This window comes from Hyla sarda, chromosome 3, assembly GCF_029499605.1.
Source record: "Hyla sarda isolate aHylSar1 chromosome 3, aHylSar1.hap1, whole genome shotgun sequence".
NCBI lineage: Eukaryota > Metazoa > Chordata > Amphibia > Anura > Hylidae > Hyla > Hyla sarda.
Genome location: NC_079191.1, coordinates 191,219,178 through 191,246,839, shown reverse-complemented (window position 1 = coordinate 191,246,839; position 27,662 = coordinate 191,219,178). Strand labels below are relative to the sequence as shown.

General features: G+C 42.1%; 1 protein-coding gene across 2 annotated transcripts in view; it reads left to right on the top strand.

Moving 5' to 3' along the window:
* The window catches only part of HMGCLL1 (3-hydroxymethyl-3-methylglutaryl-CoA lyase like 1), a 116,213-nt gene that overhangs the window by 39,468 nt on the left and 49,083 nt on the right, over positions 1 to 27,662 (top strand). For both annotated transcript variants that reach the window (XM_056565750.1, XM_056565751.1), the window contains exon 5: positions 6,776 to 6,871. In XM_056565750.1, the coding sequence (XP_056421725.1) occupies positions 6,776 to 6,871 (96 nt within the window). The remainder of the gene's footprint in view (positions 1 to 6,775; positions 6,872 to 27,662) is intronic.

The window sequence follows — 27,662 nt, the reverse complement described above, 5'->3', positions numbered from 1 at the left end:
AATGCAAGATTAATAAAGGTTAGTAAATTTGAGCCAATGTTGAGGTGGCCATGCTAAACAAGATGCATAGTAAGGAAAAAAAATATTTAGTTACAGTTATTTTCTTATTATGTGGAAGCTTGCCATTTTACATAACTTTTGAGATGACACACAGACATGTCAAAAGTGTTGATCATTTAGGCCTAAGTGCTGAAACCCACACAATTACTTCATATAACCATAAGAAGCACATGGTTGTACAACTCATTCCCTGGCTCGCCTATTAGCCCGCATCATTGCAGGAGATAGGCTTTTAAAACATATAAAGGAGCTTGTCTCAATTGGCGAGCTGGTGAGTGAAACACAAATCCATGAACCTCTTCCGGCTATGTCTAGCAATTGGTGGGGGTCTCAGCACTGGGACCCAGACTGATCAAAACCTTTGACATGTCTGTGTGACAAAGTTTTTTCTAAATGAAAGTGATGCTTTAATGTGGGTCCTAAGATTTAGAGTATAAATGGTTTGCCCCCTGTATTCTGCTGGTAGAATAGACTGTAGAATGCTATGACAATATATCATGGTCTCATGTGTCCCATGTGGAATCAACATTTTATTTTAGTTTGGTGTTACGTCTAGGCAGGGAAGGAGTGCAGTCCTGATCTCACCCACTCCCTCTGACCCTGCCTACTGGCCTATCCACTCTAAACATCGGATCGACAATCACGGTGCAGGTCCCTTCCTAAAGTAAAACAGACTCAGGTCGGGAAAACATCAGGAGGCACACAAACTAACAGAAATTAATCTAAACCAGCATACAATAAGTCAGAGTCCACTAGCCAAGTCGGTAACAGGAAATGTCAAGGTACAAATTCACAAATATTGGAGAAGAGTCAAGAAGCCAAGCCAAAAGTCACACATACCACATAATCAGGAATAACACGGTATAAATGCTAGCTACTGGAGGAAACTTCTTTTACAGGCAAGGCCTGAAAACAGACTGCAGGTTTGTATAGCCAGCTACACAGGTGAACTCAGTGGGGTCAGCTGACCAGTCCAGACAGCTAGGCGTAACCACAGCAACCAGATAAACAAAGGACTCTTGGTACAGATTAACTCTACGGGTTCTGACCTTTTTTTCTGTGGTCTGATATTAATAAAGAGGTCTGATTTGGGGTCTAAAATTAAAGGGGGTTTTCAGATTTAATTTATTGATGACTTATCCTAGAAATAGGGAGTTAATATTATATTTGTGAGTTCCAGTATATTCTAGAAGCAGACAGCTAGAAGCAGACAGCACCATTTATGTATGGTGGCTGTGCTGGGTTACTGCAACTCGTCTCTTATTCAACCCAACAGAACCAGTACCCAGAGAAAAGAGCCATCTGCTTGTGCAAGTCAGTATCTTTCCTGAAGATTGGCCATTAATAAATTTAGCCTGGAATACCTGTGCATTACAGCGCTAAGATTTGGGATCTGATCTTTATATTACAGCTAAGGTCTGATATAAATAGAGGAGGGAAATACAGTAGTTTAATTTTCTGTCATGTACTAATATTGGGGATCTAAAGATATGCAGCTATATGCCTTTATATAAGCCACGCCCTGAAAAAAAGGTGGACATCTCTATTAACAGATAATACAGTACATTTGATTTAGACACCGACACCTTGTTTATATGAGTAACTTTAGCAATGAGCGAATTTTCTAAAATTTGTAACAGGTCTGATTTGCATAAGTTAACCAAAGGATTTTGTTCAGATTTAGAATTCAATTCAGATTCAACAGTAATAAATGATCAGGGATTCCTGTTAATAGCAGGAGTCTCTGCTCTTGTCTGTTGAGTGAAAAAGCATACTGTACATTGTATGCCTTGCCACTCAGATAATAATTGATGGGCTTCTGCATTATGGTATTCCTCTTATACAAATGCCCAAAAGATTGGGGGTAAATTTTAGCTTAATCAACTATTTTACTACAGAGTTAAAAGCCAAATTTGGTGCATGAGCCCATCTAGTTTACTGTTTGTGACTCTTCTACGTCTGTATGTATTGCATCTCATAATAATTTTTATCTAACCTGCAGATGTAAACAGTCAGATCTGGTATGTAAGTACAACTAGTACTTGATGCACTACCACTCTGCTACATCTGTATATAAGCCAACAAGGATAGAAAATGCAAAGTGATGCTCCCATTGCATAAAAGTCATCAACTATGCTTATGTAACAATGGCTTTCCTGATAATATTTAAAAAAAAAATAATAATAATAATAATAATAATAATATGAAAGGAGCCTGATAAACAATAAAAGAGTAACAGAAAATGATTTACAATCTTAAAAAATATTCAAGGGAACCTATCATCAGTTTCATATTGCCAGATGAGTAAATATTGGAATACAACAAACACACAAACAATAAGATATAGTATATCCAGTAAAAACTGGATTACACAGCATTTCACATTGTTTGTTGGAGTAAAACAGGATTGTATTTGTAGTATTGTTTAAAGTATGTACGTTTTTGTTATAAATGTTTTACCTATAAATACTTAACAATATACAGCATCAGGGAGAGTATGATTGTTGAATTTTTCAGCCTCTCTATGTGGCAGTCGAGAGCTGTCAGTAGTTTACTAAAGTGATTGTATGAATTACATATGTACAAATATAGTAGAAGGAGCTGGGCTGTATGATATTATCATAATGCCATCCAGTGGCTGAAAAAAGAAAAGCAATGTGTTATAGCTGCCATTCTGACACATTTTATGTCTGTATTTTATTATGCATTGTAGTCACTGTATCTTTTCTGTTTACATCCTAAAGATCACATTTTGTGTTTGTGCTGTGTGACTTGTTGTAAAAGGACACATTGGGCCTCATTTACTAAGAGTGTCGGGATTTTACTAGTGGGAAATGTTGTTTCAGACTTGCAGGATTCCACCTTGTTTACTATGGGGATCACGAATTTACATTTCGGGAACATTTTCTGACCAACTTTTTCTAGGTGGAAATTTCCAGCCATTTATCCACAGGATTTTCTTTGAATTCAATAGTAAATAGGTCGGTTTGTGAAACCACGCCCCTTTTGGGCTGCCCATGCCCCCTCTGTTTCAGACCACACCCTTTTTTGGCTTTTCACAGTGCAATGGCGGGTTTGTCAGGTTTTCCTGGCGCACACTGTCATACACTGACGCAGACATGTCGCAGACACTCTGTGCCAAAATAACCAGACAAAAACTGGTCCTTTTCAGCTTAGTAAATGAGGCCCATTCTGTTCATATACTGTATGTGGCATTAGACATGCATTGCCAAAATGTGAATGACATATAGAGAAATGTCATACCAGTCAGGTCATAATGTTAAAACTATTGATATGTGAAGGGCATTACATTTATTATTTTATTACAATGGCATCTGTTGGGATAGATTGTTGTGGCTAAAAGTCTTGGTCAGAGCATCTTTAAAGGGACAGATTATGCTTTGTTTAGTTCCTACAAAAAGGAAGGACAAACAGTGAATTGGAACCAAAGTTACTTTTAATATCCACTGTAAGTGATGGGCAGGTCATTGTCGAGTTAAGTTACCTGTGGAATGAGGGAAACTTCAACCTTGAGTATGACCCTCCCATCTAACACTTCTGCCATGTGTGAAATGAGTCAGTAGGACTTTGTGGACTGTGTGCGACTTTTAAGGGGTTGTTTTGTGGAGGAGTGGGATACTATGCCCATTGTGTTGTACATAAAAAAAATAAACCTCTACTCACCTCCAGTGTTGCCGCAGTGCCTCCAATGTCCTCCTCCCGTCCCCGGTGGGGCTTTCTTCTTGATCTTCAGCATGAAGCATTGGACTTGGGAAGCAGGACATAGGAGGCACTGTGGGAGCACTGTTTTGTTTTTATATACTACACAATGGGTATAGTTCACCCTCCTTACAGTGAATAGCACCTTTAAGTTTTGCAAGAAGCCATTATAAGAGCTGTTTGAGAGCTTCAACCCTAAATGTAAGTGTCAGGCCCAAGGCCTGATTATCAAAATCCTATATGTGTATTATAAATTATAACTGTGTGTGATGTATTATCCAAGACATGGGTAAGAGGTCATTCAGACGGTGTATCCTTTTGTGTATTGCATTTTATTGGGGGTCTGGCTGTTTGTTTACATCTCCTTTGAAGTCAAAGGCTTTTTTGAAGCAGCAGGATGTAAGGGGCACTCTGGTCCCATCATATAATCACACAGATAAGGGGGCCAGGAAGAGAGAAGACCCCCTGGTGGGATCAGAGGGGAGGGGGAATGGAGTCTCCCTCCCGAGAAAGCAGATATGATATTTAAAACAATTCCAGACTCAAAGTTGGGTGTTCGAGGCTGTGCAAAAAGCTGACAAGAGCTGGACTCTCACTGACAAGGATGGCTATACCATCATGCTGTAAGAACTTCACCTTTTGTTTTCTGAACTTGCCTTGCTAAACTCTTTTATATATTTTTATACCTGTATGTAATTTGTTTCTGTATTTTTATATAGTCAGCACTGTGATACCTTTTATCAGATTAAATGTTTAATTAATCAGCTCTGGTCTTTGATCTAAGGGTTAATTTGGTGACTTGCTGGGACTAGTAGTGGATACCCAGAGGTCTGGTGACCTTAACCCTTGCACCATCACACTCTCTCTAGCGTCTTGGCTGGACCGATAGGGTGTGATCGTGACAGTAAGCAAATGCTCAGGTTGTTTTGTAGTTGCACTGCGTTAGGTAAGTTATTCCATAATAGCTAATGACGTAGCAGTCATGGGAACCCACAAAGATGCTTGCCAGAACAAAACAGAGTAGCTGGTGCAACACTACCATAAATGCTTCATCAGACATATTGTGGCAGGATACATATAGCAGCATTGATGGAAGGGTAAAAGCTGGCAGACAATTTTGAGCACAACCTGACTCTTTGTCATGGTAAAGAAAAAAGTTAAAAAAGAGAACAGAGGAGTTAAGTTCTGCAACATTCCAGTGTTATGTACTGCTAAGTATATTCTTCTACCAACAGTATATATATATATATATATATATATATATATATATATAATCATCAAGCATGTGTACATCCTTACAGAGATAATAAATACTTATGGTAATCACTATGTTTTGCATCTACTCTTATTAGGAAACTTTAGAGCACCCCAAAAGGTAGCAGTGAAGCAGTAGATTCTTAGGACTCACAAAGCAAAGTCCATAAGAAGTAGGGCTGGAAGAGATAAGACTCCCACATTTATAGAAATAAAGCAATCTTGCACACGTGAGTTAGCAACAAATGTTCAGGGTGGTGCAGCCTCAGTAAACAGTCTATAGAAATATTTCTTTAATAATGTGGATAATGACTTGATAAAGCTGTAAGAGTGAAATGACCATTGCCTATGTCTGTATGACCTATCTGTTTATTTAAGATTTCTTGGACTGCTTTTAAAATGTAGATGACCTCTCAATGTCATGTAAAGCACAAAAGCAGAGAAGGATATAACATATCCCTTATCAACCAGACAGAATGTTTGTAGGTTTGAGTGCAATATTGTCTGTCAATAACATTTTGGGCTATAATTTGCATGAATTAGCTTCATAAGATGTTAACAGGTTTCCATTTAGTTTAGTTAGCTTCTACTAAATCTACAATTCTTCCATATTACTATTCGATTTAGCCTAATATTTATCTCAGAATTTTGAGAAAATGAGTAAAGCAAAACATGAGGTTTAAAGGGATACTCCACTAGAAAACATTTTTTTATTCAACTGGTGCCAGAAAGTTAAATAGATTTGTAAATTACTTCTATTAAAAAATCTTAATCAGCTGCTATATGGTCCACAGAAAGTTCTTTTCTTTTTGAATTTCCTTTCTGTCTGACCACAGTGCTCTCTGCTGACACCTCTGTCTGTATCAGGAACTGTCCACAGCAGGATAGGTTTGCCATGGGAATTTGCTTCAACTCTGGACAGTTCCTAAATGGACAGAGGTGTCAGCAGAGAGCACTGTGGTCAGACAGAAAGGAAATTCAAAAAGAAAATAATTTCCTGTGGAGCATATAACAGCTGATAAGTACTGGAAGGATTAAAATTTTTAAATAGAAGTAACTTACAAATCTGTTCTTTTTGGCAAAAAAACACATATTCTCGAGGTGATAACAGGTGCTCAACCCCAAGTGCAATTGTGCACATACATTGGAGTAGAGGACCCGCACCTTTGGACCAGAATGTGGTTTCACTCCTGTTGCAGATATATACAATGATATTAACTAATCCCCAAAACTGATGTAAAATTGAGACATTAGCCAGTATATCCTTATATGAAGGACATACCTGAGCCCGCACACCACGCCAAGGTTTCTCAAGTGATGCGGGACCTATCCACTAACCTACCTGGCCAGATACATAAAACCAACTTTTTGGCACCAGTTGATTTAGAATTTTTTTTCCAGTGGAGTACCCCTTTAAGGGGATATTCCAATGTGAGATATAGAAATAATAAAAATGCTGCAGACCCAAATAACATTGCTTCAGTTTCCCTCAATTCTCCCTTCCCCCGGTTTCCCTGGTTTCCCTCCCATAGAAGTCCTGCCAGTTCCTTGCCCAAAGCTGCAGAACATTGCTTTACACAGTAGAAAATTGCACAACATAATAGGCCTACCGCTAAAAACCACAGCTGATGGTGCAAAAAATAAACCATAACACACCTCTGTAGGTGGCAAAATAAAAAAGTCACTTGAATATTCAGATGAGTGGGACAATTTATAATGCATTTCTCTCTTTGTGTTTTAGATGGCAGATCACACTGAAGTCATGCAAGGAATAAAAATGTCCAGTGGCATACACTATCCTGTTCTTACTCCAAATATCAAAGGATTTCAATCTGCAGTAAGTATTATAGGTAGCTAAAGTCTGTGGTTTATGTAAACAGCAAATACCATTTCATGGTTCACGAGGGGTAATAGTGGTCAGTCATTGGTGAGCCATCCTAGTTATATTCTACTGATGTCTGTCCTGAGACAACACCTTTAAAGGGAATCTGTCAGCAGGGTCACCCATATTAACCTGTTGGTGTGGAAATAGCGTAGGTGATGCTGATCACAATAGTGGGGGTCATTTGTTAAGCCATGCCAGCAGTGCAGATGAGCAAACTCGCCATTTATGTGGAAAATTAGCCACAGAAGGAGCATGTACACCCCCTGCCCCAAGGGTGCATGAAGCAGGGATAAAGGAGGAGGGAAGAATTCAAAAATCCTATGTGCCATTCTACCATGTGACTTTTAACTTGAGACATCAAAAGTCTGCGAGCTTCTGGATGGCTTATATTTCTGCATCAGGCACAAGGGCAGCCACAAAGCCACAGGATTTATTAAAAGGCTTGTGGCTGTTAGTAAATTTAGCAGACTGAAAATGGATGGAGCTTTACTAACATGCAGTTCAAAAACATAGTATAAAGTTATTTTTTCCCTACATTGCACCATTTTATTTTGGAGAGATGGACAAAAATAGAAATATGCAAATAGATGTGTTTCATACTTGTGCAGTTAGATCTCAGCATGGTGGCCCTGGAGGAAGATTTATTTAGAGAAATTTCCTACTGTGTAATAAAATGTTTGTGGTGTGAGAGATGGTGCAGCTTAAAGCACAATAAAGAAAGCCACAGAGAAGGTGTAAGTGCTGGCACTACCTCTCTTAAGTCCAACCTAATTCTGCCACTCCCCCTATGGGTGCGTTACTGCCCGGAGCCTTGAATCCGTAAGCGGTGCTCAGTCCCAAAGGCGGTAGAAAGCTGTCCCAATGCAGATAGAAGAAACAAAAGCGGACGGCAACTCCCTTATCCACGGTGTCTTTATTAACAAGGCTGGGTGCATACAGCCGGTGCGTTCCAATAGAGCTCTATTGGAACGCACCAGCTGTATGCACCCAGCCTTGTTAATAAAGACACTGTGGATAAGTGAGTTGCCGTCCGCTTTTGTTTCTTCTATCTGCATTACAACAAAGAGAGCGATCATATACCAACCTCTTTGTACCTGTACCACGCATAATACAGTGCACCAGTTTTTCCAGGAGGGTTCTATCAATCAGCGTAAAAACATCTTTACCAAATCAATGCTCCTCATCCTTTAGGCTGCTCTTACATGCAGCGCTAGTGGCTTTAAAGAGTACCTGTCACCAAATAAAAAGAGACCAAACTCAGGAAGTGTTTCTGGCTGCACTGAGCTTCACTGAAAGCTGCAAAGAGCCTCACTGAAACATGCATAGAGCCTCACTGAAACATGCATAGAGCCTCACTGAAAGCTGCACAGAGCCTAACTGAAAGCTGCACAGAGCCCGAGGTCTTCTATTTATCACAGTACTGCAACCCTGTGAGGGAAGAAGTGTTCCCCCAGCAGGCTTCACTGATGTCATGTATGTGAGCTAGAATAAAGGTAAGATACAGAGCTTTTTAAAGCTGTAAAAAAAAATTTAAGGATGCCAGGGATGTTAGGAGTAGTTAGGGAACATAGCCTGAGTTAGTTTAGAAAAGTTTATTTGGTGACAGGTATTTTTAAAACAGTGGTTAGTCAAGGTACAGTCTGTAAGAGGCTGTAGAATGTCAAACCTGCTTCTCAGTCTGTGACAGAGGGTGTACACATGTTAAAGTTCTTCAATGACTAAGACATTTTATAGTCTGTTCTGCTGATCCTTTGTTTCTTTTGCTGCTGAATTGTTTGGACCTATGCTCCAGGTCCACCATGTGAACAACTGCTTGTGAGTGGGTGAGAGTTGGTTATGTTTACCGTATATACTCGAGTATAAGCCGTCCCGAATATAAGCCGAGGCCCCTAATTTCACCCCAAAGACCCAGGAAAAGTTATTGACTCGACTGTAAGCCTAGGGTGGGAATTACATCATCCCCCCATGTCATCATCCCCCCCTGTCATCATCCAGACCCCTGTCATTATCACCCTTCGTTACGTTATCATCACCCTGTCATCATCCAGACCCCTGTCATCATCACCCCGGCATCATCAGCCCGGCATCATCACCCTTTTATCATCCCCCTCATCATCATCCCCCTCATCATCATCCCCCCTCGTCATCATCCCCCCCCCTTCATCACCATCGCCTGTCAATCCCTTCAGTGGTCTTCAACCTGCAGACCTCCAGATGTTGGAAAATTACAACTTCCAGCATACCCGGACAGCCATCGGCTGTCCGGGCATGCTGGGAGTTGTAGTTTTGCAACATCTGGAGGTTCGCAGGTTGAAGACCACTGCGGCCTTCGTCATCATCCAGACCTCCCCTTTTGTTTTCTACTCACCTCCCCTCGGTGGGAAGGAAGGGTGAGCTGGTCCATTCCGTCCATCTTTGGCCATCTATGCTGCAGGGAGCGTCCGGTGGGGAGGGTTAGTCGTTCTGGGCTGTCCATCTTCACCGGGAGGCCCTCTTCTCCACTCCGGGCCGGCCCCGGACTAGTGATGCTGCCTTAACGCAACTGCTCAGGGACGTCACGGATGTCTGCTGCGCATGGACATCCCTGCGCATCGTTGGCGGAGCGGTGAAGATGGAAAGCTTGGAACGACTAACCCTCCTCACTAACGGTCCCTGCAGCATAGGAGGTCGAATATGGACAGCCCAGACCAGCTCACCCTTCCTTCCCACCGAGGGGAGGTGAGTAGGAAACAAAAGGGGGGTCTGGATGATGATGAAGGCCCGGGCAGTGGTCTTCAACCTGTGGGACTTCCAGATGTTGCAAAACTACAACTCCCAGCATGCCTGGACAGCCATCGGCTGTCCGGGCATGCTGGGAGTTGTAGTTTTGAAACATCTGGATGTCCGCAGGTTGAAGACCACTGCGGCCGGAGCGGAGAAGAGGGCCCAGAGCGGTGAAGATGGACAGCCCGGAACGACTAACCCTCCCCACCGGACGGTCCCTGCAGCATAGGAAATCGAATATGGACGGCCCGGACCAGCTCATCCTTCCTTGCCACCGAAGGGAGGTGAGTAGAAAACAAATGGGGGGTCTGGATGATGACTAAGGCCAGGGCAGTGGTCTTCAACCTGGGGACCTCCAGATGTTTCAAAACTCCAACTACAAGCATGCTCGGACAGCCGATGCATGCTGGGAGTTGTAGTTTTGCCACATCTGGAGGTCTACAGGTTGAAGACAACTGAGAAGGGATTGACAGGCGGAGATGGACGGCCGGGACCATCCCCTCACAGCTAAAGCCAGAAATATTTTTTTTTCACTCGAGTATAAGCCGAGGGGGGCGTTCTCAGCATAAAAAATTGTGCTGAAAAACTCGGCTTATACTCGAGTATATATGGTACTTGCAGCCTGTAATTATGGGGGTGGGGAGGGGTAATTGCCAGCACAACTGGTCATGGATACCAGTAATTGTGGACTACACCTGGAAAAGCTGCTGGTCCTTGGGCAAGTCCATCCTGCAATGATCATTGCCTCAAATCTATATATATAAAACTCAACGTGTGTGTGTGTGTGTGTATGTTCCACAAAAACTTCCAAACGGCTGAAGATATTAACATGAAACTTGGCACACATGTTAATTATATGTCAACAACAAACATAGGATAGGTAATTTAACCCTTACTCACCCCCATTTGCCAGGGACGGGGTTTATGTTTAAAGTCCCATACAAGTCAATGGGAAATATATGTTACTGCATAACTTACAAACGGCTGGAGATATTTCTATAATACTTGGTCACATGTTACTTATATGTCCACTTAAAATATAGGATAGTTAATTTAACCCTTAACTATACCCATTTGTGAGGGTCAGAGTTTTTGTTTAAAGTCCCATGCAAATCAATGGGAAATGTATGTTCTCACATAACTTCTATACGGCTGGTGATATTTCAATACCTGGTACACATATTACAGGTGTATGTCGGGATATGAGTACGGGATGGGAGGTTGAGATAGGAGGTCAAGATAGGAGGATGGGATGGTTGGGATAGGAGGTCGAGTTAGGAGGTCGGGATATGAGGACGGGATAGGAGGTGGAGATAAGAGGACAGGATAGGAGGACGGGATAGGAGGACGAAATAGGAGGTCGAGATAGGAGGTCGGGATAGGAGGTCAGGATAGGAGGTTGAGATAGAAGGACAGGATAGGAGGTCGAGATAGGAGGTCGAGGTAGGAGGTCGAGATAGGAGGTCGAGATTGGAGGTCGAGATGGGAGGTCGAGATAGGAGGTCGAGATAGGAGGTCGGGATAGGAGATCTGGATAGGAGGTTGGGATAGGAGGTCGGGATAGGAGGATGGGATAGGAGGATGGGATAGGAGGTCGAGATAGGAGGTCGGGATAGGAGGTCAGGATAGGAAGTCGAGATAGAAGGATGGGATAGGAGGTCGAGATAGGAGGTCGAGATAGGAGGTCAAGATAGGAGGTCGGGGTAGGAGGTTGGAATAGGAGGTTGGGATAGGAGGATGGGATAGGAGGTCGAGATAGGAGGTCGGGATAGAATGATGGGATAGGAGGATGGGATAGGAGGACGGGATAGGAGGTCGGGATAGGAGGTCGGGATAGGTGGGCGGGATAGGTGGGCGGGATATGACATTAATATATGGGGATGGGATTTGAAGTCAAAAGCTTCCTCCTTTGTTGATTTTCCTCCCCAACAAGGATGAGGATGGAAAAACCGGGCAATGCCGGGTATTCAGCTAGTTTAAAATAAAAACCAACAGCCTTGCAGTTAAATACACTCCCTGCTCCCCCCTCCCCTTCCTTTAAGTGTCTGTTACTACTGGAAACTTAAGTAATGATTTAAAGGAGTTATCCAACACAAGGTGTCCTTAGTATGTACCTGCCAAACAGTAATGGACATGCTTAGGAAGGATCTGTGCTTGTCTTGATGCTAATTGGCTGTGTTGTGAGTCCACCATAATGTTGCCGCTTTCTTTTTGTGAAATGGCTATTTTCTGTTGGAGTTCCCTCCAACTACTTCCCTCCAACTACAACTCTCATGATCCCTTGTTGAAAAGTGTGAGGCCACTTTTCTCTCTCCCACATATCATTCACCCCACCCCTTTCGACACAGCTAGGCTCCCTTTCATACATGCTGTGCTTGAAACAACAATTCCCTACAGCCCTGTGGAGAAGGATCTCCCTCCCACCCAGCAGCCGCTTCACCCATTGAGGCTTAGACAGGCTCCCTTTCAACACCTTTCTACTGATGTAATGTATCGGGCTGCACTGCAACATGGGAACAGCTGAGACAACACTAATTTTGTATTATACTAAGAATAAACATCGGGGCAAAGATCACATAAGAATTGAAAGACCAGCCGTCAAACATAGGTACAGACACTATATTGTGAACAACACTAACTTTACAGCCTCGATAGTACAGTCAAATAAAAAAATATATATCCCAGAATACCCTTTAAACTTTTGGGTGTGGACTGTGCTAAGGGCTCAATAGCAGCTACTCAAGCATTATAGAACTATATAATACTATATGTGGTATTATGTGTACCTTACCTACTACGTAGCTGTGCGCTCAACAGTTAAACATGTGACAGCGGTAGTAATGCCACCTTGAATACATGTGATGACATCAGTTTTCAACAGTAATAACCACAAATAAGGACACATTGTGCATGATATTTCTCATACATCCTCAGGAAACGGCTCCCACATTAATAGGATTGGACACAACACAAGCATGAAACATTGTTTAATCTGTTTTCAGTAAGTGAGAGCTTTTCTAGTAAACTGTGGTGCATTCTAACAGTGCTGTAGAAATGTATCTTCCTAACTCTGTCTGGGTTTATTTTTATGCATGAAGAACTGGAACTCCTTTGATGCATGACTCCGCTAGACTGTCTAATATCTTAGACACGTTTGCTATTGTAATGTTTTAAAACAATGGCACAGTTTTGTATCATTAAGTCGCAGATGTTGTGCACATGTGTTTCGCATTGCACTGTACATAGCACAAGTCTGTTGTTAGCCGCCCAACATTTTAGAACACTGACAGGAATAGAGCAATTGTTTGAAAAGATGCATGTGAAATATTTGACTTCTCTTGATTTTATCTGTTTGCCGTTCGGCTTTAATAGATAGCAGAATGATCTTCCCCTCAAAATATAGTTTTATGTCAGGTCATATCTTCTGGGGATGTTTTTGTTCTGTCATCTACTGTAGAACCCATTTAATATTATTGTTTTTCATTTTGCTTTCTGCCCATAGACACGTTAGGGAAAATTTACTAATTCAAATATTTAGACCTTGTAAATCTAGACTAGGGCAGTATTTTTCAAACACATTGCCTCCAGCTGTTGCAAATCTACAATTCCTAGCATACACAGACTGGCAGTCAGATAGAAACACCATCCCACCTAATATGCATCAGGGAACCAACATGTGACCAGCCTTGTCAACAATTAGTGGGGCATTTTTGCAAGATACCACCTGTTGAGCAACTTCCTTGATGCCTCTAAATGGTATCATGGGGTACCGCAGGGGTCAGTACTGGGTCCACTACAATTTGTTTATTAAAGGGGAAATTTTTTTTCTTCAAATCAACTGGTGCCAGAAAGTTAAACAGATTTGTAAATTACTCCTATTAACACCTTAACAACAATGGATGTATATTTACGTCTATTGCTGGCTCCTGTTATGTGAAGAACGTGTGGTACGCCTCGGGGGGTGTAGGGTAGTTGTGGTGTTGCTGTTCTGAATAATAACGGGTGCTGTTAACCCTTGTCACTCGTGACACCAGGGTGAGGGTTAAATACTGTAATGGTGCTGGGCCTATCGCCACCCTTCCCAAGAGCGATAGGTGTGTGCTTAATAAATGGATTGTCCACAACCACTGTTTAACTGAAAACTCACAAGAACTTTTACTGAAGATTTTCTGTAGCAAGTAATATCAATAACAGTCCAGATAGAGTCTATTTACAGTTGAGCAGCGATTGACAGTTGGTTGGGATCAGATTAGCTCAGTTTAGCTTTTAAAAGATTCCGTAGCATAGATCCGCTGGATTTAGGGGTGCATTTAGGTCCAGTGATCTTGCGGAGAGTAGCGGGGAATTGTAGAAGTACAACAGCTTTGGTATAGGCCGAGGCCGCAAGGCTTTGGCCTAGTAAACATACTTGAAAGTTGCGGAGGTCCTATCTCGTTCAGTGACAGCAACCCAAGAGAGCGAATAATGGCCGCAGCTCCCTTATATGGGCAGGGCCTGAGCCATTTTGGATTGGTCCATAACAACTGTCACTCACTGTTACACGGCATTGTGGGTGAACACGTGACACAAGAACCACCTAAGGTCCTTCAACATACCATAGAGTTCTGAGTAACCGGTCACATGACCTAAGGTCCTGCGTCGCCAAACAAGTGAGTAATGCAATATGCATATTTACATTGATCATTTTTATAAATATTAACTTACTAAGGGGTGACTAGGGGCTAACTAGGGAAGCGGACCCCACAGTGCTAGGGACTCTGACTTTTGGGACCCCCCCCCCCACCAAGGCACAGTATGAAATACGGTGCCGGGACACCACACACGCTTCATACCCGGTAGGTCCTGGTTACTATCAGTAGCCAGGACCCGCGGCTAATACCAGCATTAACCCTTTGGACTCCACAATCAAAGTTGATTACAGCGTCTAAAACGGGAGAAAACACATGCCGTTTACCTCAGCCGGCTGTTCGGGACCACCGTGGTGAAATCTCAGCGTCCCTAACAACTGAGAGGATGGGAGGGCCCTTACCTGCCTCCTCACTGTCCGATCTGTGCCCCGATGCTCCAGCCAGGCTCTGCAGGCTGGAGCAATCGAGCACAGATAACACTGATCAATGCTATGCCATGGCATAGTATTATTCAGTGTATCCAATCTAAGGATTGCATGTAATAGTCCCCTATGAGGACTTAAAAATAGTGTAAAAATAAAAGTAAAAAAAAGTTAATCCATATGATTTAACCCCTTCCCTAATAAAAGTTTGAATCACCCCCCTTTTCCCATAAAAAAAAATATATATGTAAACAAAACTAAACATAAACATTTGTGGTATCGTCACGTGCATAAATGTCTGAACTATAAAAATATATTGTTAATTGAACTGCATGGTCAATGGCGTATACGTAAATATTTTTTATAAAAAACGATCAAAAGTAGATATTTCTTCTTTCTTTGATTTTTTCCTCTCTCGGAAAAATGTTTCCTCTCTAGGAAAAATTTCTCCTTACTCTTAACTGGCTGCCCTCCCCCCCCCCCCCCCCTTCTTTCCCACCATTAAATCTCTTTGCAATTGTGATATGTTCACCCTCTGCAACTTAGTTGTTGCTAGCTATGCAAATATTGTTTTCTATACTCCCATGTTTGGGAAATGTTGGGCACTTGTGCTGCGTTTACTTGTTTGTTATGTTTATGTTTTATAATAAAAACATATTTGATAAAAAAAAGTGATCAAAAAGTCCCATCAAAACAAAAATGGTACTAATAAAAACTTCAGATCATGGCACAAAATTGAGCCATCCTACATCCCCGTATAAGGAAAAATAAAAAAGTTATAGGGGTCAGAAGATGACAGTTTTAAACATAAAAATTTTGGTGCATGTAGTTAGAATTTTTTTATGTGGTAAAATAAAATAAAACCTATATGGGACCTAAAAAAGAAAGATATGGTTTCATTGTTTACTGAAAAATACACTGCGTAGAATCAGAAGCCCCCAAAAGTTACAAAAAGGCTTTCTTTTACAATTATGCCCCACAAATATTTTTTTTCTGGTTTCACAGTAGATTTTGTGGAGCACTTATTGATGTAATTACAAAGTACAATTGGTGCCACAAAAAACAAGCCCTCACATGAGTCTATAGGTGAAAAATTGAAAGCGTTTTGATTTTAGAAGGTGAGGTTGAAAATACGAAATTGCAAAAAGGAAAAAACCTGTGGTCCTTAATGGGTTAACAAATCTTAATCCTTCCAGTACTTATCAGCTGCTGTATGCTTCGGAGGAAGTTGAGTAGTTCTTTTCAGTCTGACCACAGTGCTCTCTGCTGCCACCTCTGTCCAGGTCAGGAACTGTCAAGAGCAGGAGATGTTAGCTATGGGGATTTGCTCCTACTATGGACAGAGGTGTCAGCAGAGAGCACTGTGGTCAGACAGAAAAGAACAACTCAACTTCCTCTGTAGTATACAGCAGGTGATAAGTGCTGTAAGGATAAAGATTTTAGAATAGAAGTATTTTTGAAATCTGCAAACAGGTTAAATGAGCCAGCTCCGTAAAAACAAAGGTTTGTTGGATTCCTTAAAATTCCATTGAAAAAGGTAGTATAGGAGAGTACATCAAGCAATATGCATCAGTTACAGCATGGGATAGATCCCTTCATGCTGACGCGTTTCAGGTCATAGACCCTTAGTCATGGCATGTGTATTATTTATACTGAACCAAAAGTCCACCTACACCAGAGAGAGGGAGTTTGTGAGTAGGCTCAACAAACTTTATCACCCATGTACAAATTAAAAACAAACAAAGAAAATATAAAAGGAAACAGAATTCTAAAATTGCACTTTCATTTTCTCCGGCATAGAAAGGGTTGTCCAGAGTAAGAGAGGCGGAGATTTAGTTTGACATCTCCGTAATAGAGAAACAATGCAGATCTATTTGTTTGACAGCATTCAACCTAATGGAAGGAATAATAGGACAGATTTAATCTTACACTACTAAGCTCTGAACATATGTTTAATATTGGTCTCTTTTTGCAATTTTGGAATTCTGTTTCCCGTTATATTTTGTTAATGGGTGATAAAGTTTGTTGAACCTACTCGGAAACTCACCCTTCCTCTGGTGTAGGTGGACTTTTGGTTCAGTATAAATATAACACTCATTGAATGAACATACATGCCATGACTAAGGGTCTATGACCTGAAACCTGAAGGGATCTATCCCATGCTGTAACTGATGCATATCACTTGATGTACTCTCCTATACTACCTTTTTCAATGGAATTTTAAGGAATCCAATAAACTTTTGTTTTTACAGAGCTGGCTCTTTTCCCCTGTTTGCAATTTACTTTGAGGATTGCCGTGCACCGAATGCTCAGGTGAGCTGATAAACTTTTGCTACTATAATTTACAGATCTGTTTAACTTTCTGGATCCAATTTATTTAACCCCTTCGCCGGCTTCCACGATATAACGGGTCTGTCCCGGCATGTATCTGAAGCCGGGACCCGGGGCTAATAGCGCGCAGCAGCGATTGCGGTGCCGCGTGCTATTAACCCTTTAGACGCGGCATTCAAGCAGTGAAAATGCAGTGTCCCGATCAGCTAGGACGCGAGTGGAGGTCCTCTTACCTTCCTCTGGCGTGTCCCTTCGGTGATTGATTGCTCCAAATCAAAATCAAACCTATCTAAATAGGGTATCATTTTAATTGTATGGACCTACAGAATAAAGATAAGGTGTCATTTTTACTGAAAAATGTACTGCGTAGAAAGGGAAGCCCCCAAAAGTTACAAAATGGCGTTATTTCTTCAATTTTGTCGCACAATTTTTTTTTTCCATTTTGCCGTGGATTTTTGGGTAAAATGACTGATGTCACTGCAAAGTAGAATTGGTGGCGCAAAAAATAAGCCATCATTTGGATTTTTAGGTGCAAAAATGAAAGGGTTATGATTTTTAAAAGGTGAGGAGGAAAAAACAAAAGTGCAAAAACTGAAAAACCTGTGGTCCTTAAGGGGTTAAAAAAATTTTTTTCCCCGGGTACTCTTTTAATGACCTCGTAGAGGAATTACAGAGAATTTTTTTTTATATTTGCAGATGACACTAAACTGGGTAAGGTAATCACCACAGAGGAGGACATTATTGCCATAATTCCATATTAGCGTCAGGAATACATTTTTCATATGTTATGGGGCACTTAGCATCAGCTTCATTGGATTTTTTGCCTTCCACTGGATCAAAACAGTAGGTTGAACTTGAATGACTCTTCTCTTTTTTCAATCTTTCAAACTCTGTGACTACACTGCTCAAAAAAATAAAGGAAACACTTAAACAGCACAATGTAACTTCAATTTGACAATCAATTTCACATGATGTTGTGCAAATGGAACAGACAACAGGTTTCCACTTCCATTATAGGCTATTAGCAAGAAACCCCCAATAAAGGAGTGGTTCTAAGGGAGGTGACCACAAACTGCTTCTCAGTCCTATGCTTCCTGGCTTATGTTTTGGTCACTTTTTAATGCTGGCAGTGCTTTCACTCTAGTGGTTGCATGAGTTGGAGTCTACAACCCACAGATGTGGCTCAGGTAGAGCAGCTCATGCTGGATGACACATCAATTCGAGCTGTGGTAAGAAGGTTTGCTGTGTTTGTCAGCATAGTGTCCAAAGCATGGAGGCATTGCCAGGAGACATGCCAGTACATCAGGAGATATGGAGGAGGACGAACGAGGGCAATAACCCAGCAGCAGGACCACTCCCTCCACCTTTGTGCAAGGAGGAGCACCGCCAGAGCCTTGCAAAATGACCTCCAATGGCCACTCAAATGGTCAGAAACAGACTCCATGAGGGTGGTAGGAGGGCCCGAGGACACTGTGCAGCACGTTTGGCATTTGCCAGAGAACACCAAGATTGGCTAATTCGCCACTGGCGCCCTGTGCACTTAACAGATGAAAGCAGGTTCACACTGAGCACATGTGACAGACGTGACAGAGTCTGGAGACGCCGTGGAGAACGTTCTGCTGCCTGCAACATCCTCCAGCATGACTGGTTTGGTGGTGGGTCAGTAGTAATATGCTTGCCAGAGGTAGCCTGACTGCCATTAGGTACCGAGATGAGATCCTCAGACCCCTTGTGAGACCATATGCTTGTACAGTTGGCCCTGGGTTCCTCCTAGTGCAAGACAATGCTAGACCTAATGAGGCTGGAGTGTGTCAGCCTGCAAAAGGAATCCATTGATGCTATGAACTGGCCCGCCCGTTCCTAAGACCTGAATCCGATTGAGCACATTTGGGACATCATGTCTTGCTCTATCCCACCAATGCCACGTTGCACCACAGACTGTCCAGGAGTTGGCGGATACTTTAGTCCAGGTCTGGGAGGACATCCCTTAGGAGACTATCAGCCACCTCATCAGGAGAATCCCCAGGCATTGTAGGGCGGTCATATGGGCATGTGGAGGACATACACACCACTGAGCCTCATTTTGACTTGTTTTAAGGACATTACATCAAAGTTGGATCAGCCAGTAGTGTGGTTTTCCCCTTCGATTTTGAGTGTGACTCCATATCCAGACCTCCATGGGTTGATATGTTTGATTTCCATTGATCATTTTTGTGTGATTTTGTTATCAGCACATTCAAGTATGTAAAGACGAAAGTATTTCATATGATTAGTTCATTCATTCAGATCTAGAATGTGTTCTCATAGTGTTCCCTTTATATTTTTGAGCAGTGTGTGTAATTCTAGGATTAGCCATTGAATCTAACACAACCAAATAAAACAAAGGAAGGGAGGTTACAAATATAGTAAAGGATTTTAGGTAATAACATCATTTTAGTAGCTGAATATCAGTCAGAGTGAATCGACTGCCACTGCCCGGACAACTCTTTGAGAAGCAGGTAAGAATTGCTGCCCAAGGCGTACACTCGCTGCTGGCTACTCAGAAATCCAGCACTGCACTAAATCACTCACAAAGTCAAACATCCATCAATAAAGTCACAATGAAAGCATGAAAGCCCAGCAGCACTCGCCCCCATCTGTTTCAGTTTATTACATGCAGATCTTGTACATTTGCCTTTTTGGTTATCAGTGTTCTCCAAAATAAGGACATTTTAAAAGGGGAATTAAGGCTTTTTGCATTGTTTAATAGAATTTTTTATGCCATGAAGAGAAATCAATAAATTCTGAGATCATGAGAGAAGGAAGTATTAAGCTTAAAGGGGTTATCCACCATAAGGTGATTTTAGTACATACCTGGCAGACAGTAATGGACATGCTTAGGAAGGATCTGCGCTTGTCTTGGGGCTAAATGGCTATGTCATGAGATTACCATAACACTGTGGCTAGCTTTTTGTGAACTAGTATTTGCTGTTTGACTTTTTCTTTTTTTGACTACAAATCCCATAATTCCATCTTCCTCCCTCCCACACATCAGCCACCCCACCCATTGAAACATAAATGAGCTGCATCCATTCAAATCAGTGGGGTTTTCAATCAGGGTGTCTCCAGCTGTTGCAGATTGATCTCTCTCCCACAAAGCAATCCCTCCACCCATTAAAGCAGACAGATTCCCTGTCATCAGCTAACTAGTCAGGTCAGGTCTCGGCCGCATGGCAACCTGGGAAACTTTCTGAGACAACAGTCATTTTGTATGCTGCTAAAAATAAATATTGCGGTGACAATCACATAAGAATTGTGAGAAAACCGTCACACACAGGTACAGACACTATATTATGAACTACACTAATTTTACAGCAGTAGCATAGTCAAATTAAAAAAAAATTCATGGAATACCCCTTTAATCTTGCACAGAATTACATTTCGTAACCACGATTATAGCTAACTAGGTATGCAAAGAGAAAAAGATATATCTGCAAAAGTTGAATCAAAACAAGCCTAAAGAACCAATAATAAGTAAGAAACCATATAACCTCATGTATTATATGCAAGGAAAGTTAACTAACTGTTGTCAGGCAAGAGACATGCATAAGTAGGAAGAACTGCACTTCTGAGCAGGTACAAAGCAAGAGCATTTACACGGATGTTGTTTTACATATTAAACCATGGTCTGGGCGAATTGTGTTTTTAACAAAAAATGTCTTCATCTGAGGTAGCTAAGTCCCATTCTTACAGAGTTTTAACAGCTTCTTTTGGAGTTTGCAATGGTTTTAGTGCCATTGCACATGATAATCTATAGAAAGTCCCATGTTCTCTGAGGCACTTGGTGTGAACGCGTTCCTGTGCACTCTGCTAAATGCAGACAGGTCAGCCAATATTTATATGTCTTTGAAATGGTCAGGCCGTGCATGTTGCTAGGTGATATTGGGAGAACAGGGGTTCAGATAGCAGCACGTCACCACTTAACTCCTCAGTAGCTGTGCTGTACAGTGATAGGCCACCTGTGTTGTGGTGAGCGTCTCTCCATTCCTAAGCCTGCTGTAGCATAGTGCCATCTTGAGAGGCCTCATATTTGGGGAAAAAGCAGGTAATCTTGAGTGGGCTTTTCCTATTTTTCCCCTTAGCCAACAAAGAGTTTCCCAAGGATAAAGAGGGTGAGAGGATTTAGTAGCTAAATAAGCCGTTTTTTGACTGGTTACATGCATCCATTCCCATGATCGCCTGGGTACACCGCCCCCCACCGTTCTCATTTTTTTTTTTTTTTTAAACATGGCTGGCTAGCATTTATTCTGTTTATTTGAAATGGAAAGACTTCCTGCAATTCATGTTTTCCAGATTATTAAACTTTTGGCAAATTATCAAGTCTGTATGTGAACCTTTAATAGAAACATGTCCCAATATAATCTATCACTTTAGAGTTAACCAATTTTTTAAGGTTATCTATAATGTACATTATTTTGTTTCTGATCATGAAACATGTTATTTTTTATATTGTATGTTATTTTTCTTTTTTAATTATGTATATTACTAAAACATGCAAAGATGGAAAATCAAGTGCACAACAGATTACAATGATCACAGTTAACAATTCTGCAGTAAAAATGCTGCTAAAAGTTTTTCAATTTTATAGGACATACAATAAGAGAAAAAAAAAAACAACCACCTTTTCTTTATTCTGTTGGCCAATATGATTAAAATGATGCCCACGTTTAAATCCTTTACCATTTTTGTACTGTTTTTTTAAAAACACACCCAACCTGGAGACAAACAGGGAGCGGTCTTTGAAAAAAAGTATCTGTTTTTCTATTCCTGGATAACCCCTTTAATGGCGGACATCAGGTAGATTGCACCAAGAGACTTATATGTCTGAGAAAGCTTATCCAAAAGTGTCCTCAAAATATTCTGCTTCTTTTTCTGAGAGGTATAAGATATAATGTGACACTTAAAAACTGCCTTAGCTGCAGAATATAATCATCTTAATCCTGAAAAGTATCCGCTAATTTGTTTCCCAATGACCCTTCAGATATTTCCTAAAGTCATTGCAGGAGTATAGATAAGCTGGGAAACACCATCTGTATGCAATCGATTTGTCTGTCAGAAGATCAGGCTTAAAGGGGTACTCCGGTGAAAACCTTTTTTCTTTTAAATCAACTGGTGGCAGAAAGTTACACATATTTGTAAATTACTTCAATTAAAAAAATCTTAATCCTTCCAGTGCTGAATACTACAGAGGAAATTCTTTTCTTTTTGAAATGCTCTCTGATGACATCACGAGCACAGTTCTATCTGCTGACGTTATAATAATAACACTTTATTTATTGTTGTCCTTAGTGGGATTTGAACCCAAGTCCCCAGCACTGCAAGGCAGCAGTGCTAACCACTGAGCCATCATGCTGCCCTTAGCATACATCTGCTATGCATGGTTGCTAAAATGGACAGAGATGTCAGCAGAGAGCACTGTGCTCATGATGTCATCATTCTTCCAAAAAGAAAGAAATTTCCTCTGTAGCATTCAGCAGCTAATAAGTACTGGAAGGATTAAGATTTTGTTATAGAAGTAATTTACAAATATGTTTAACTTTCTGCCACCAGTTGATTTAAAAGAAAAAAGGTTTTCACCGGAGTACCCCTTTAAGAAGGACAGGCACATGTTTAGAAATAACTGGTGGCAGAATATTAACAGATTGGATCCTGCCAAAGAGGGGGTCAGAGGACAAACAATAATAGTAATCTGTGAACATTATGAACACTAGAATAATCGGTAAAATCTTTAACTGTGAGCTTTGCCGGATAGAGCAGGTTAAATGGAGCATCTTCTTCTTGAAGTACTTTGCAGACCAAATTGAATGCTTTGCGCTTTGCCGCAGTGTCAGCAGAAAAGTTATGAAATATTAGAAGGGATTGTCCAGGGAGTTGGGGCCAGATCTTTCAAGGCCTAGTCAATGTGCATGTTTCCCCAGTAGAGAGTTGGCTAAATCAGATAGGGCCAGATCAGTAGGAAGCCAGCTACTGGTAAAACTTTTATAAACACCTGGCATTTTATAAACACCTCAGGAACACCAATAATTGGTGACTATTGTTTTCAAGGTAGTTGATTTTCTCTGGTAGTTGCCCAATTTGTTGATCTTTTTCATCTGTGCGAGATTGGAGAGTATATTAAGAATTCTCAAAGTCAAAAGTTCTTTGCTCTGCATCAGTGAGTCTAAACATGGTCCACTATTTGTGTGGTGATGGGATCTAGAGTGGTTTGAAAGGAGGCAAATCTTCTATCATTTGCTGGCATCAATATAGCTATGATGACTGTAGCCATATGCTGAAGAGTTTGGTCTGACATGGTGGGAACTTCTCCCTCCGAGGTAGAAGGTGACAAAGGACCTTTCTGTTTACCCTTTGTGTTCCCCACTGAGGCCCTGGAGACAGAAGAATGAACAAATTAGACCATGATAGATGATGGAAACAGGCAGAAAACAATAAAACAGCAGAAGAGTTATATAGCAGATGGAGTGTTTTCATAGAAGGGGCAGACAGAAGCTTCAACACATCAAAGGATGGTCACAACCAATAGCGGTACAGAAACATTTAAATAAGCATAAGCAGAGAACCTGAGTGCTAGGTAACTAAGGAGTAGAGGCAAAACTAGTGATACCCACACACCTTGGGCAACATTAACAAGCACACTATACTATATAACAGAAGCTAGGAAAAAGAAAGTCACAAAATTGCAGACAATGAGAAAGGAGGTAAAACAAGAGCAACCACAGTGCCACAATAAAATACAGCCAACAGAGGCGGTGCCTCAGGGGGATTTGCTTAAGTATTGCAGTAGTAGATTAAATGATGAGCATATAGGGGGAGATTTATCAAAACCTGTCAGAGGTCATTTCAAATATGAAAGAAGCAATCTGATTGGTTACTATGGGCAACTCAGCAACTTTTCATCTGTACAGATTTTGATAAATCTCCCCCATAGTGTTTACAGTGCCATTGAAATGTGAGACATTGGCACTATCTAGTGGTGAGTAAAGGACAGTGAGGGCTACAGGCAACAGTTCCACAATAGTTAAGATATGCTTTGCAATGTGGAGGACCAGTTCACTATAAGACAGATGAGCAGCCCACAGGGGTAATAGAAGTGCCTACAGCAGAGGGTGCTAGTGATAAGGCACAAGTAGGAGAGAACCACCTCTCTGTGGAGACAGAGCAATGGCTGCAGGAGGACAGCACATGGAGAAGAAAGAGGCTGACTGCAGCCCAGGCACTCTGGAAATCAGAGCTCCAGGTGGTCAGGAAGAGACCCGTGTGCAGAGCGGGTAAACTCCACATGCTACTCACTGTGTGCGGCTGGGGAGCTGATGGCAGGTAGGGTCAGTCATTGGGAAGCAGGGTGGTTAGGTAGCTGGGGCAGTCACTGACTTGTGGTGTCCGGGGCTGCTCAAACAGCCAGAAAGCAAGTCCTCAAAGATGGCCAACATCAATATGCAGAAGTTTGAGCATCGTGCTCAGAGTATCAAGCATAGAATGTTCCCAGGGGGAAAGCAGGGCAGACTCACTTGAAAAACACACAAGGAGAAAGAAAGCACCACTTAGATCCAATTAGGTCTTCAGGGGTATCAAAATGATACTGGTAACCCCAGTAATCTGCTGGTATAAATAGTAGTGCAATATAAGGGGATATAGAGTTGAATTTAGGTTACCAGATTGCTGTATTACAGGAGTAGAAGGAAAGCATGTCTGCTCAAGTCTGCTGCTAGCTCCGTCGCCTTCTGTTTCTATTTTCTGGTATAATTTCTTTTTACATTTTATTTTTAGTACATTATTATGGGGGCAGCCATATTGCCTGATATGTTTTAACAGCATTTAGTGATATGCTTTACAGCAAGCTCCATGAACATAGACACAATGAACATCTCCAGACCCAATTCTTTGTATGGGGTGGGGTTTTAAATAATGGGGTGGGGTTTTAAACATGTTCTGTGACCTCTGTGACCTGTGCAGAGATCATATATCTAAATACTGGTGTCACCTTGCACTGCCATTCTGTACAGATCAGTTTGCAGCAGCCTCCTCCTTATAATCACAGACAGAACAGAAAGTCTCATCTTAGATTTAAGCCAAGTGACCAGAATGAGAACTACTAGGGTATAATAGAATAGAATATGCATATTTAAATAGAACATAAAAAAAAATCCATTCTGAAAAAAATAAAAAAAATAAAATAATAATAATATATATATACATATATATATATATATATATATATATACATATATATATATATATATATATATATATATATATATATATATATATATATATATTAAACACATAGTACATATAGTCATATACTAATTATTTAGTTACTAATATTTGGAAATGAAATATGTCCTTATCAAACTGTTTAGGAAGCAAACAAACAAGCCACCAAATAAGGATCTCAGACAAAAGGTTCACACTGTGGCCAGTTCTGCAGCTTTGGTATAATAATAAAATAAAAAAATAAAAAAGTAATGCATTTTTTGTGTGAAACTGTCACGATGCCGGCTGGCAGGTAGTGGACCCTCTGTGCCAGAGAGGGATTGCGTGGACCGTGCTAGTGGACCGGTTCTAAGCCACTACTGGTTTTCACCAGAGCCCGCCGCAAAGCGGGATGGTCTTGCTGCGGCGGTAGTGACCAGGTCGTATCCACTAGCAACGGCTCACCTCTCTGGCTGCTGAAGATAGGCGCGGTACAAGGGAGTAGGCAGAAGCAAGGTCGGACGTAGCAGAAGGTCGGGGCAGGCAGCAAGGATCGTAGTCAGGGGCAACGGCAGAAGGTCTGGAAACACAGGCAAGGAACACACAAGGAACGCTTTCACTGGCACTAAGGCAACAAGATCCGGCAAGGGAGTGCAAGGGAAGTGAGGTAATATAGGGAAGTGCACAGGTGAAAACCCTAATTGGAACCACTGCGCCAATCAGCGGCGCAGTGGCCCTTTAAATCGCAGAGACCCGGCGCGCGCGCGCCCTAGGGAGCGGGGCCGCGCGCGCCGGGACAGAACAGACGGGGAGCGAGTCAGGTAGGGGAGCCGGGGTGCGCATCGCGAGCGGGCGCTACCCGCATCGCGAATCGCATCCCGGCTGGCAGCGGGATCGCAGCGCCCCGGGTCAGAGGACGTAACCGGAGCGCTGCAGCGGAGGGAGTGAAGCGAGCGCTCCGGGGAGGAGCGGGGACCCGGAGCGCTCGGCGTAACAGTACCCCCCCCCTTGGGTCTCCCCCTCTTCTTGGAGCCTGAGAACCTGAGGAGCAGACTTTTGTCAAGGATGTTGTCCTCAGGTTCCCAGGATCTCTCTTCAGGACCACAACCCTCCCAGTCTACTAAAAAAAAATTTTTCCCTCTGACCTTTTTGGCAGCCAAAATTTCCTTGACCGAGAAGACGTCCGAGGAGCCGGAAACAGGAGTGGGAGGAACAGACTTGGGAGAAAAACGGTTGAGGATGAGTGGTTTGAGAAGAGAGACGTGAAAGGCATTAGGGATACGAAGAGAAGGAGGAAGAAGAAGTTTATAAGAGACAGGATTAATTTGACACAAAATTTTGAAAGGACCAAGATAGCGTGGTCCCAACTTGTAGCTAGGGACACGGAAGCGGACATATTTAGCGGAGAGCCATACCTTGTCTCCAGGGGAAAAAACGGGGGGAGCTCTTCTTTTCTTATCCGCGAACCTCTTCATGCGTGAAGAAGCCTGTAAGAGAGAATTTTGGGTCTCTCTCCATATAATGGAAAGGTCACGAGAAATTTCATCCACAGCGGGCAGACCAGAGGGCAAGGGGGTAGGGAGGGGGGGAAGAGGGTGACGGCCGTACACCACGAAAAATGGGGATTTGGAGGAAGATTCAGAGACCCTGAAGTTATACGAGAATTCGGCCCATGGAAGGAGATCTGCCCAGTCATCCTGGCGGGAGGAAACAAAATGTCGCAAATAATCACCCAGGATCTGGTTAATTCTTTCTACTTGTCCATTGGACTGGGGATGATATGCAGAGGAAAAATTTAATTTAATCTTGAGTTGTTTACAGAGAGCCCTCCAGAATTTAGACACGAATTGGACCCCTCTATCCGAGACAATCTGCGTAGGCAACCCGTGAAGACGAAAAATGTGTACAAAAAATTGTTTAGCCAACTGAGGCGCAGAAGGAAGACCAGGAAGAGGGATGAAATGTGCCATTTTGGAGAATCGATCAACGACCACCCAAATAACGGTGTTGCCACGGGAAGGGGGTAAATCAGTAATAAAATCCATACCAATCAGAGACCAAGGCTGTTCGGGGACAGGCAGAGGATGAAGAAAACCAGCGGGCTTCTGGCGAGGAGTCTTATCCCGGGCACAGATAGTGCAGGCTCGCACAAAGTCCCCAACATCCGTCTCCAGAGTCGGCCACCAATAGAAGCGGGAGATGAGTTGCACAGATTTCTTGATGCCCGCATGACCTGCGAGATGGGAGGAGTGACCCCATTTGAGGATTCCGAGGCGTTGGCGTGGAGAAACAAAGGTCTTTCCTGGAGGAGTCTGCCTGATGGAGGCAGGAGAAGTGGAGATCAGGCAGTCAGGTGGAATGATGTGT